Source organism: Ranitomeya imitator, chromosome 1 (assembly GCF_032444005.1).
Source record: "Ranitomeya imitator isolate aRanImi1 chromosome 1, aRanImi1.pri, whole genome shotgun sequence".
Classification (NCBI taxonomy): domain Eukaryota; kingdom Metazoa; phylum Chordata; class Amphibia; order Anura; family Dendrobatidae; genus Ranitomeya; species Ranitomeya imitator.
Window position 1 is genome coordinate 437,954,533 of NC_091282.1, and position 12,810 is coordinate 437,967,342.

A 12,810-nucleotide genomic window follows, 5' to 3' on the forward strand; every position below is an offset into this window, starting at 1 on the left:
CAGATTCGTGGATGACATGTTCGTGGTGTGGGACGGTGACCAGGTCTCCTTCACGAATTTCGTGGAGTACCTGGGGCAGTCAAACACCATGAACATGCAGTTCACTCATCAATTTGGGGGTTCAGAATTGACATTTCTGGACATGAAGTTGAAAATAATTGAAGGACACTTATGTACAGAAGTGCACCGTAAATCTTCCTCCTGCAATTCTCTGTTGCATTTCAATAGTGCCCACCCTTCATACGTGAAAAAAGCCCTACCTTATAGCCAATTTCTACGGGTAAAGAGAATAAACAGTAGTACCACGGGTTTCCATAGACAGTCCCAGGAACTTTATGAAAGATTTAGGAGTAGAGCATACCCTGAATCTGTTCTTAACTCAGCATTGGAACAGGCAAAGGGCAATAATCCCAATAAAACGAAAAAGGGATCAAAAAAAGATAAAAAATTTGTTTTCTGTTTCAAATATGGGCCAATGGATACACAAATTAGAACAGCAATCCGTAAAAACTGGCAAATTCTCTGCCAAGACCCTGCGTTAAAAGAAATGACGGAAAGAGGTCCCTTATTTGCCTGTCGCCGCAGTAAGAATATAGGAGATCTGATAGTTCGCAATCGAATAACCTCCTCTCGTAATAATTGGCTGCAAACTGCAGCCCCAAAAGGTAATTTCCGATGTGGGCATTGTAATTATTGTAGTTACCATCTAACAGATGCTTCATTAAAAATCGGCTCAATAACGCATGTAATACGCGATTTTATCTCGTGCAGAACAACCCATGTAGTTTATATTCTATACTGTCCTTGCGGCTTCTTCTATATCGGAAAAACAATTCGCCCTATGTTTATACGCTTCAGAGAGCATTTAAATTCAATACGAACAGGAAAAGGGGTTCCCCGCCTAATAAAACATATAAATGAACGACATGGGGGTGATGCTCAAATACTCCGATTTGCGGGAATAGAAAAAATCTCCCTGCCACAGGACGGAGGTAATTTAAATCGTATGCTGTTACGTAATGAAGTGAAGTGGATTATAAAGGCGAACGCGTCTGGACCAATAGGGTTCAACGAAAAAATAGACATGTCCGTTTTTTTGTAAAAAATCCTGTGTAAACATAATTATGATTCATTCCTCCTATAGTGATATTGTTTGCTATATGTTATTGTTTTTACTCATTTTTTAAATTGTCTCACCCGCTGTCCTCCGTATAGTGGCCACCTGTCCATTATGACGTGGGAGGAAGAGGGAAGGGCTCTGAGGCTCTGTAGCCAAAAGGCCCACCTTCCCCCCCATTCGTCACTGGATCTGTTGAAGTGCTTGCAGCACGAAACAGCTGTCATCCGCATGTGTTCACCACCCTCCCTGCACCGCATGATTGCATGTGAATAAATCGCTTTTTGCTCAACACCGGTGAGTGCGCTGTTACTTTTCTTGCTCTGGATATCCCTATTAAATACATAAAGTGTATGAGAACATGATGCGAGGATCCTGGTTATGGTTTAAGTTTTTTGAATGGGCCACACGGGGATAGTTAGGTAAATGCATTGAGGCTGTAGGCCTGTCTGAACAAATGCGTTTTAGGGCACACTTAAAACTGTGGGGATTGGGGATTAATCGTATTAACCTGGGTAGTGCATTCCAAAGAATTGGCGAAGCACGTGAAAAGTCTTGGAGACGGGAGTGGGAGGTTCTGATTATTGAGGATGCTAACCTCAGGTGATTAGCAGAACGGAGAGCACAGGTAGAGTGGTAGACTGAGACCAGGGAGGAGATGTAGGGTGGTGCTGAGCCATGGAGTGCTTTGTGGATGAGGGTAATAAGTTTGTACTGGATTCTGGAGTGGATGGGTAACCAGTTTAATGACTGGCACAGGGTAAAGGCATCGGTATAACGGTTGGTGAGGAATATGATCCTGGCTGCAGCATTCAGGACAGATTGGAGATAGGAGAGTTTGGTAAGAGGGAGGCCGATTAGTAGAGAGTTACAATAGTCCAGACGAGAATGAATAAGGGAAACAGTAAGAGTTTTTGCAGAGTCGAAAGTAAGAAAAGGTCGAATTCTAGAAATGTTTTTGAGATGCAGATAACAACAGCGAGCCAGTGATCAGATGTGGGGGGTGAATGAAAGCTCAGAATCAAGTATGATACTTGATTGAATCCATCTTTCCCTCAGCTGCTGCAGGTTTCCAGTGCCAGAAGAAGCTAATTCTTTTCAGCATTATACTTTATTTTTCTACCTCCAGATATATCTGTAATACCATAGCCCAAAAAGTTCCAGTTTTCTATTATCATTGCACAAAATAGAATCCCATAACTTAGCTTATACTGTATATATATATATATATATATATATATATATATATATATATATTTATATATAGTTTTAAGCATATTGGAGTCAAAAAATTTTGTGCTTTTGGGTTAGGAGAAGTGTACGTCTTAGAGTTCAGGCATAGAGACCTTCAACGTTGAGTACCGACCTTTCTGTGCAAATTGAAATCTAATGCTTGTTGCCACCAAATCATGCTTAAGGAATTTTGCAGTCACTTGAGGATTTTTGACCACCTGCCTCCTCAGGAATCTAGACAGACAGTGATAGCTTCCGCTCTCTGCCACATCCTTGTCATATAGTCAGTATTTATTTAACTTTTACCTTGCAAACTATGCTTACAACTGTATCTCTGGGTACATTTAATTTCTTTACTATCTTTTTTGGTATCATTTTTCTTTGTTTGTGCAAGCCAATGAACTGGTATCTCTAAAGGTACCTTCACACATAACGATATCGTTAACGATATCGTTGCAACGTCACGCTTTTTTGTGACGTAGCAACGATCTCGCTAACGATCTCCTTATGTGTGACAGCGACCAACGATCAGGCCCCTGCTGGGAGATCGTTGGTCGTGGGGAATGATCAGGACCTTTTTTTGGTCGCTGATCACCCGCTGTCATCGCTGGATCGGTGTGTGTGACGCCGATCCAGCGATGTGTTCACTTGTAACCAGGGTAAACATCGGGTTACTAAGTGCAGGGCCGCGCTTAGTAACCCGATATTTACCCTGGTTACCATTGTAAAAGTTAAAAAAAAAACACTACATACTCACATTCCGATGTCTGTCATGTCACCGCTGTGCGCTGCTTTACGGCCGGCGGCGCTGACACAGTCAGTGCAGGGAAGCTGACGGCGGGGGACGTGACAGACATCGGAATGTAAGTATGTAGTGTTTTTTTTTTACTTTTACAATAGTAACCAGGGTAAATATCGGGTTACTAAGCGCGGCCCTGCACTTAGTAACCCGATGTTTACCCTGGTTACCCGGGGACTTCGGCATCGTTGAAGACAGTTTCAACGATGCCGAAGTCGTTCTCCTGATCGTTGGTCGCTGGAGAGAGCTGTCTGTGTGACTGCTCCCCAGCGACCACACAACGACTTACCAACGATCACGGCCAGGTCGTATCGCTGATCGTGATCGTTGGTAAGTCGTTTAGTGTAACGGTACCTTAACTGTTTGGCCCACTCTGTTGACAATCCAAAAATAGATTCCACCATTCCACCAGAAATTGGCTATGCATGACATTTGTAGAATATTTGCATCATATTTGATTTTATGTCAGAAAAAGTAAAAATAGTGGCACAATTCAGAATAAAAATGATGCCATGTAACTAGCGTGAGCCATCGCTTGTTGATTGGTTAAGGATTTTTTTTTGAAGTTTTCCCTTCACATCAGGCACTGCTCAAACACAGACACTTAGTGCCATTCACTTGTATAAGCTGAGTTGCCATTCTCTGGCTGGGAGTGGAGAAATACTGAAGTGTAGAAATTCCGGCCGGTTGAAGCCTGTTTGATCTTGTGGTCAGTGGGAAATCAGCTGCCACTGACATTGGCCCTATTCTTTCTACACATGTACCACAATATCCATTCCTGAAACAAAAGACTGCACTCCATTATATGATGCAATCATGAATATCAGTACACCTTATTGCAATTTGTATCCTTTCAGGCTGTATGGCAGGGGTGGGGACCTTCAGGCCCCAGACCATTTACGGCCCTCGATGACCTTTTATCAGGCCCCCGAGCAGATTCTCAAGGACCGCATTCTTGGTCAAGGAGCTGTATTTTGATTACAACCAGCTCATTAATTTCTTCTTGCTCTGTTGGCACACACGCAGTGTTCACTACTGAACACTGAAGGGCATGCAATGAAAGATTACGTCCTGACACCAGTGCCAGAGTCAGGATGTACTTTGTGGGCGGAGTTTGTACAGCCCCCGAAGGATGGTATAAATATTCAAATGGCCCATGGCAGAAAAAAGATTCCCCACACCTGCTGTATGGAAATGGCTTTAATCAAGCTGTACTTGCTGGTGCACTCATTTGTCTCTTGCACATAAATATTTGAATTATTGTTTTTGAATAAATTATTTGGTTCCACCCCTTTAGTTTGGAGACATCTTGTTTGAAGAAGAAGTGGAGCAATGTTCTGATCTGTGCCAGAAGGTCTTACATCATTGTAGTAGTGCCCTAGAATGCACAAGGAGTCAAGCCTGCGCAACCCTGTACCTGATAATGAGATACAGCTTCAGCAGTACGAGTGTAAGTCCCTACGTTCCTTCTTCCTCACTTATTACATCAGATTGTCAGTCACACACACATATATATTAACAGTGTGTGTTTATATTTATATATACAGCATATATTTATGCATGTACTTACTGTATATAGTTGCATAGGCATATATGACACGTGCAACTACTACCATTTTAATTTAGCAAGAAAATATCAGATATTTTCATGGTTAAGCCTTTTCTCAAAGAAAATATTTTTCTTTTTATTATTGTTAATGCAGAATTTTGCAAGAGTAAAAATGCAGGTAACTATGTCTTTGGCTTCATTGGTGGGAAAATCCCAAGATTTTAATGAAGAGTACCTGCGGAAATCACTAAGGAGCATACTTGCGTATGCAGAGGAAGATGAAGACATGCAGCCCACCATGTTTCCAGTGCAGGTAATTGACTCCCTAAAGATTTATAGTTCACATGCAATGTACTAAGGTGGGTAACATTTTAAAACGACAATTATATTGTACTAATTGATACAACAGAAGAGTTTTCCAGCAGGGATCTATTTTCTATTTGTCACAATATGGTACAAGCCTCTATAGTTCTAGATCATCTGTACCTCTATATCCAGGTGTACACCAAGTATAACCTGAATCATTCAATAAAACCATCGCAACAATATCCGCTTTATGGACCACCCAAATGTCACAAATGGACTGATCCCCCTGTGTTCATTTTAAGGTGAAAGAACTTTTACACAATCTGAACAGTATTTTATTAGACACGGTCAAAATGAGAGCTTTCCAGAAGGACCCAGAGATGTTAATGGATCTGATGTACAGGTACGTGTCATGTTACTTCTCAAGGCTTCTTATGCGCCATAAATGTATCGATCTGAAGGCTGCAAAACACTGTCTTATAGTTTGACCTCCAAATATCAGTAAATTGTAATTGTTCTGCTATTCGGCTATCCAGCTCCCTATCACTGATGGGTGAAACATTGGCACAGGTGGGAGAGCCAAACAAGGTGGTATAAGCTCTAGGGGAAGGTGACGGCTGCAAAAAGTGGCAGGAATCTGTGAGGGGAGGAGGAACGCTACATAATGGGGCAACAAGATGGAGTTGTAATCCGGCAGAAGCTCTGTGGAGAGGCAGAGCAGACACAGTAGTCGGGCAGAGGCTCTGAGAGGATATAAATGCCACGCTTTCTGCCCACTTGATGCCCAAAAAGTTTATTGGGTATAAAGAAACAGACAGACCCTTGAGACATTGGTTGTCAAGTGTTCGGCCATAAGGATGAAAAAAGGGGCTCGGGAAAACTTTGGTAGATTTTTTTTTTCAAAAATGTAGAAATATTTACCACTTGGCTAACAGTAAGTGGAGTTTTCCTATAATCAGAAGTCTAGTCCTAGTTCTGCTACAGGTCATATCCCTGTGGTCAGGGGTCTTTGTATGATGGAATGTGGCCTGCAATGAGGTGAAAAGCTTTTAGGACCACTCCTAAAAATGATAGGTTTAAATGTTATTATATATCTGTTATTTGTACTGAGATAAGGTTCAAAGTACTGGCCTGAGATCCCCCTCTCTGTGGTGAAAATTAGCCTCAGTTTTACAGCTAGCCCGTTCAGGATAATAACACATGCCAGAACCCAGTCTGAATGTTAATCTTGTGCCACTCCTTGGTATTTAAAGAGTATGTGTACTTTCACAAACTGATCAGTGGGGGTCTGGGTGATGAGACTCTCACCAATGGCTAAAATAAATTGTCAAAATCTCTCAACCAGGCACTGTTTTTCTTTGAAATGTAGCCCTGGCTTAATGGCTTTCTCTTCAGCCATTCTCCAGTCTCAGAGGATGGAGCAGTTTTGCCCCTTCTATTAACTTTTGTGGCGTCTCCATACCAGACTACCCACCTGACCAAAATTCAAGAACTGTCAAAGTTTAATTAGACTTACTGAATGCCTCCCATCCTCATGTGGCCTTTTTGCTAATAAAACATGTTATTCTTTAATAAGACTGTAGGCAGGTGTTAGATACATAGAAAAGTTATCTTAATTGGTGCTGTTACTTTGTAATCTTGATCAGAATTGCGAAGGGATATCAGACCTCTCCAGACCTGAGACTGACATGGCTACAGAACATGGCGGAGAAACACGTCAAGGTGAAGTGTTACACCGAGGCAGCCATGTGCCTGGTACATGCCGCCGCTCTGGTTGCAGAATACTTGAGCTTGCTGGAAGATTGTAGCTATTTGCCTGTTGGGAGTGTCAGCTTTCAGGTAAGTGCAATTAGATTGCACATTTTTCTCAGATTGATTAAGGATGCGGCTAATTTAATGCCATGTCAATATTAGCTTAATAGATGCTCACAAACCTTTTCTATGTATATTTTGCTATGGGCAAGTAATACAATTTTTTCTCAATGAACTTTCTAGAACATATCTTCCAATGTGATAGAAGAATCGGCAGTATCTGATGACATTTTGACCCCAGATGAAGATGGAGTATGTTCTGGAAGGTATTTCTCGGAGACTGGGCTAGTTGGCCTGTTGGAACAAGCTGCAGAGCTCTTCAGTCAAGTAAGTGTTTTTAGGTATATTCACTATAGCGTAAACCTACTTTTACCTCTATGCTATACATACAGCTGGAAATACCTTTATGGACATCTTATAGATACCCGTTTAAACCCCAATACAACCAGGCAATTTTCATTTTTGTGCTTTTTTCCCCCTTTTTGTTCTTTTCAGAGTCATAACTTTATTTTTCCGTCCACAAATCCATATGAAGGTTTGCTTTTTGCGGAACAACTTGTAGTTTTGAATGTGACCATTCATTTGACCATTTAATGTACTGCAAAATGTAAAAGAAAAATTCCAAGTAGGGTAAAAAGGAATTGCTATTTGTCCAATGGGCTGCAGAGGTGTACTAGGGGACGCCATACAAAACATCAAAAATGTTATTATCTTTCCTATGTGGCATAAGTTTTGATACATGTAAATTGCAAAATTATTTAGGCACAATATTTCTGCAGCATTATATGGTTGTTTAACTCCTTTAAGGAACATTTGAAAACTGGTCGAACAGTCCAGTCTTATAATGGCCAGAAATAGAGTTATTGCTTCTGTACACACGCATGGCAACTCATTCGGGAATGTTACCTGAAACAACAGGTAGTCTTTAAGATTACAACTGACTGAAAATGTATTACTTCAGAAACTCTACCCTAAATGCATCCATTTTTATAGGCAGGATTTTTTGAGACTGTGAATGAAGTCTACAAAATTGTCATCCCTGTTCTTGAAGCTCATCGAGACTTCCGAAAACTCTCTTCCACTCACGAGAAACTGAAGAAGGCATATGATAGCATAATAACCAAGGTGCCTGCTCTTGATTTCTTTGTATTATGTGTTTGAATAAAGGTTGGAAGCAGGGGCTTAATAATAATAATAATAATAATAGTATAGCAATGGAGCTTGAATAGACTGTGTTTCAGTTCCCTGCACAGTTGATAACTGTGAACACTAATGTGCAAGGTAACATCGGATCGGATGTTTGGGCATTCCTTTTATTGAAAGGGCTGTTCCCAGCTTCATAGAAATATATTGTCGACTGAGCTCATAAAAACAAGCACTTTTGCAATTTACTGTTTATTAACATTTTCAGACTTTCTTAAAAAATTAACACTTTTCTTTTCTTGCGCAGTGCTTGTAAGCTCTTGTCTTTTGAGCTTGTAAGCACTACCTTGAAGCTGCCCAGGATCGCTGGAGTGCACAGTGCAGTGTTAGCAATGCATTCTTAGATTCTAATAAGTCAGACAGCAGTGGTGGTCGGTCTCCCAGTTAAATTGCTGTAAACAAAAGTAAAGCGTTAATATTTTAAGAATGGCTGCAAATTTTATTAAACAGTAAATTGTGTAAGAGTTTGTTTTTACTATCCAACAATATCCATGTATGAAGATAGGAATAACCTTTATCATGTGTATAGTTTTGTAATTTACAGTGGGGCAAAAAAGTATTTAGTCAGTCAGCAATAGTGCAAGTTCCACCACTTAAAAAGATGAGAGGCGTCTGTAATTTACATCATAGGCAGACCTCAACTATGGGAGACAAACTGAGAAAAAAAAAAACAGAAAATCACATTGTCTGTTTTTTTATCATTTTTTTTGCATATTATGGTGGAAAATAAGTATTTGGTCAGAAACAAACAATCAAGATTTCTGGCTCTCACAGACCTGTAACTTCTTCTTTAAGAGTCTCCTCTTTCCTTCACTCATTACCTGTAGTAATGGCACCTGTTTAAACTTGTTATCAGTATAAAAAGACACCTGTGCACACCCTCAAACAGTCTGACTCCAAACTCCACTATGGCGAAGAACAAAGAGCTGTCAAAGGACACCAGAGACAAAATTGTAGCCCTGCACCAGGCTGGGAAGACTGAATCTGCAATAGCCAACCAGCTTGGAGTGAAGAAATCAACAGTGGGAGCAATAATTAGAAAATGGAAGACATACAAGACCACTGATAATCTCCCTCGATCTGGGGCTCCACACAAAATCCCACCCCGTGGGGTCAGAATGATCACAAGAACGGTGAGCAAAAATCCCAGAACCACGCGGGGGGACCTAGTGAATGAACTGCAGAGAGCTGGGAACAATGTAACAAGGCCTACCATAAGTAACACACTACGCCACCATGGACTCAGATCCTGCAGTGCCAGACGTGTCCCACTGCTTAAGCCAGTACATGTCCGGGCCCGTCTGAAGTTTGCTAGAGAGCATTTGGATGATCCAGAGGAGTTTTGGGAGAATGTCCTATGGTCTGATGAAACCAAACTGGAACTGTTTGGTAGAAACACAACTTGTCGTGTTTGGAGGAAAAAGAATACTGAGTTGCATCCATCAAACACCATACCTACTGTAAAGCATGGTGGTGGAAACATCATGCTTTGGGGCTGTTTCTCTGCAAAGGGGCCAGGACGACTGATCCGGGTACATGAAAGAATGAATGGGGCCATGTATCGTGAGATTTTGAGTGCAAACCTCCTTCCATCAGCAAGGGCATTGAAAATGAAATGTGGCTGGGTCTTTCAACATGACAATGATCCAAAGCACACCGCCAGGGCAACGAAGGAGTGGCTTCGTAAGAAGCATTTCAAGGTCCTGGAGTGGCCTAGCCAGTCTCAAGATCTCAACCCTATAGAAAACCTTTGGAGGGAGTTGAAAGTCCGTGTTGCCAAGCGAAAAGCCAAAAACATCACTGCTCTAGAGGAGATCTGCATGGAGGAATGGGCCAACATACCAACAACAGTGTGTGGCAACCTTGTGAAGACTTACAGAAAACGTTTGACCTCTGTCATTGCCAACAAAGGATATATTACAAAGTATTGAGATGAAATTTTGTTTCTGACCAAATACTTATTTTCCACCATAATATGCAAATAAAATGTTAAAAAACCAGACAATGTGATTTTCTGGATTTTTTTTTCTCAGTTTGTCTCCCATAGTTGAGGTCTACCTATGATGTAAATTACAGACGCCTCTCATCTTTTTAAGTGGTGGAACTTGCACTATTGCTGACTGACTAAATACTTTTTTGCCCCACTGTATCTATAGGAAACTTGATGTCAATAATAAAACTAATATATTATATGAATGTAACAGGGACAAAAGAGAATGTTTGGTACATACTTCCGTGTAGGGTTTTATGGAGCAAAGTTTGGTGACCTGGACGAAAAGGAGTTCATTTACAAAGAACCAGCCATCACTAAACTCCCTGAGATTTCCCACCGACTAGAGGTAAAATGCATCTTTGATTTACTTTTCTATATTATTGATTTAGAAAAAAATTATAACTGACTATAGTTCAGAAATCTGTTTTATGCACTACGTGTGTGTGTATATATATTAATTGTATATATATTAATTGGTTAAAAAAAAGTAACTGTTAACATTCTGCAGCATATAGGTGTGGAAAAATGCTGCAAAAGTAAGAGTTCTTTCAAAAGTGGCATACATACAGTTGTGTTAAAAAATGTTTGCCCCCTTCCTGATTTCCTTTTCTTTTGCATGTTTGTCACACTTTAATGTTTCAGATCACCAAACAAATCTAAATATTAGAAAAAGATAACACAAGTAATCACAAAGTGCAGTTTTTAAATGAAAGTTTTTATTATTTAGGGAAAAAGAAATCCAAACCTGTAGGGCCCTGTGTGAAAAAGTGACTGCCCCCTAAACCTAATCTAATAATTGGTTGGGCCGCCCTTAGCAGCAAAAACTGCAATCAAGTGTTTGCGATAACTGGTAATGAGTCTTTTACAACGCTCTGGAGGAATTTTGGCCCACTCTTCTTTGCAGAATTCTTTTAATTCAGCCTCATTGGAGGGTTTCCGAGCATGAACCGCCTTTCTCCTTCGCCTCATTGGGGGACACAGACCATGGGTGTATGCTGCTGCCACCAGGAGGCTGACACTAAGTAATACAAAGAAAAAGTTAGCTCCTCCCCTGCAGTATACACCCTCCTGCTGGCTCCCAGCTAACCAGTTCTTGCTTAGTGTCCGTAGGAGGCACACGGACGGGTCTGCTATTCAGACCCAAAGAACTCTTTTTTTACCGTTTTTTACTTTTTACTACGGTCGAATGGGGCGACGGATTCTTTCATGTTCCGATCTCCTCGAACCATCAACAGGCGAGCACGGGAGTTTTACCTCTCCGTATCCTCTCCTGCGACGTGGGAAGCCACTGCCTGAGCTGATTTTAGGGGCGACGGGCCCCTTCAAGGGCACCGATCTCCCCCCTCCCTTATCAGACGAGCACTGGAGTTTCACCTTCAGTATCCTCTTCTGCAGCCAGGCCTATTGCCGGACATTCAGCCCTGTCCACCAGGTTTTACCCTCGGCTGTACAGAGGCACCTTCCAGCGTGGCGTCCGAGCAGCCCCCACTGCATCACCACTGAAAAAGCGGATGATGGAAGGAGGCAGACGGTTCCTCTCCACCCCTCTTCTGCAGGGATGGTGGATGGAGGCTCCCCAACCCTGCACCGTCCTATCTACCCGGGCACAGCTCCTACCTGCAGCATCTGCCACCCCCTCCATATTGGGGTAAGTGCTCCGTGAGATTTGGGTTTTCCGGCGGTCAGAGGAGGGCTCCATAGCGACTGGGTCCCCACAGAGCTTCGCGGCACTTTTCCCCTCAGTCTGCGGGTGCGCGCCGGCCGAAGCCATAAATTTAGTCCCCGGCTTCTGCCCTGTTTAGGCCGCATCCCGGGAAGCCCCGCCCACCGCTTGCTCCCTTCTAGCGGCTCCGCCCCCCTATTCAGGCGCTTCTTGTTCCAGACGAGATCTCGGCGGCCATCTTCTTCCTCCATTGCGGTCACTATTTCTTCTGGAGGGGGCTGCGGCCGGCGGTTTTTCAGCGCTGAAGTCAGCGCTATTCCAGACGGGGGACTCAGAACCTGAGTAAGGTGAATCGCCCCAATATCTCCCCCCCGGCACGCATCCCGGCAGCATTAAGGGACTAGCTTTCCCTGTTTTTTATATACTTAAGGCTGCAATCTCTGGTGCTCATGCACACTACAGAATGTATAGTACAGTGTGCAGGCTTGCAAACAGAGAGCTGTGAGTTCCCAGCAATGAAGCTCTCATGACTCATTCCCTGGTGACTCATTCCCTGGTGACTCATTCCCTGGTGACTCGTTCCCTGTTGACTCATTCCCTGGTATTTAATACTCTGCCCGGTAGTCGCTGGGCCCATAGGTGCATCCCCAGCTTTCCATGCCTTTTTATTAAACCCAGGACCAGCATTCCCTGGTCTTAAGGGTCCCCTAGTTTTAAAAGGGTCACATCCCCAGCATTCTCTGCTCTGCCAGAAGCCGGTCTCCTTTTCCTTAGTACTTAATCAGGCCAGTATGCCCTGGTCTTAAAGGCACAGGGCCAGTAGGCACTGGTCTTAAAGGCACATGGCAAGTATGCCCTCGTCTTAAAGGCACATGACCAGCATCCCTGGTCTTAAAGGAGCATGACCAGCATTCTTGTTCTTAAAGGCACATTACCAGCTTTGCTGGTCTTTAAGGCACTTGTTCCAACATTCCTTTCATGACCAGTATTCCTGGTCTTAAAGGCACGTGACCAGCATGCCCTGGTCTTACAGACTCGTGACCAGTATCCCCTGGTCTTAAAGGCACATGACCAGTATGCCCTGGTCTTAAAGGCACATGACTAGTACGTCCTGGTTTTCAAGGCACAGGACCAG

General features: G+C 42.6%; 1 protein-coding gene across 3 annotated transcripts in view; it reads left to right on the forward strand.

The window, feature by feature from the left end:
• DOCK8 (dedicator of cytokinesis 8) overlaps positions 1–12,810 on the forward strand; it is a 255,214-nt gene that overhangs the window by 213,916 nt on the left and 28,488 nt on the right. For all 3 annotated transcript variants that reach the window (XM_069763842.1, XM_069763822.1, XM_069763832.1), the window contains 7 exons: positions 4,447–4,599; positions 4,853–5,011; positions 5,307–5,407; positions 6,651–6,843; positions 7,000–7,143; positions 7,810–7,941; positions 10,224–10,358. In XM_069763842.1, coding sequence (XP_069619943.1) covers positions 4,447–4,599; positions 4,853–5,011; positions 5,307–5,407; positions 6,651–6,843; positions 7,000–7,143; positions 7,810–7,941; positions 10,224–10,358 — 1,017 coding nt within the window. The remainder of the gene's footprint in view (positions 1–4,446; positions 4,600–4,852; positions 5,012–5,306; positions 5,408–6,650; positions 6,844–6,999; positions 7,144–7,809; positions 7,942–10,223; positions 10,359–12,810) is intronic.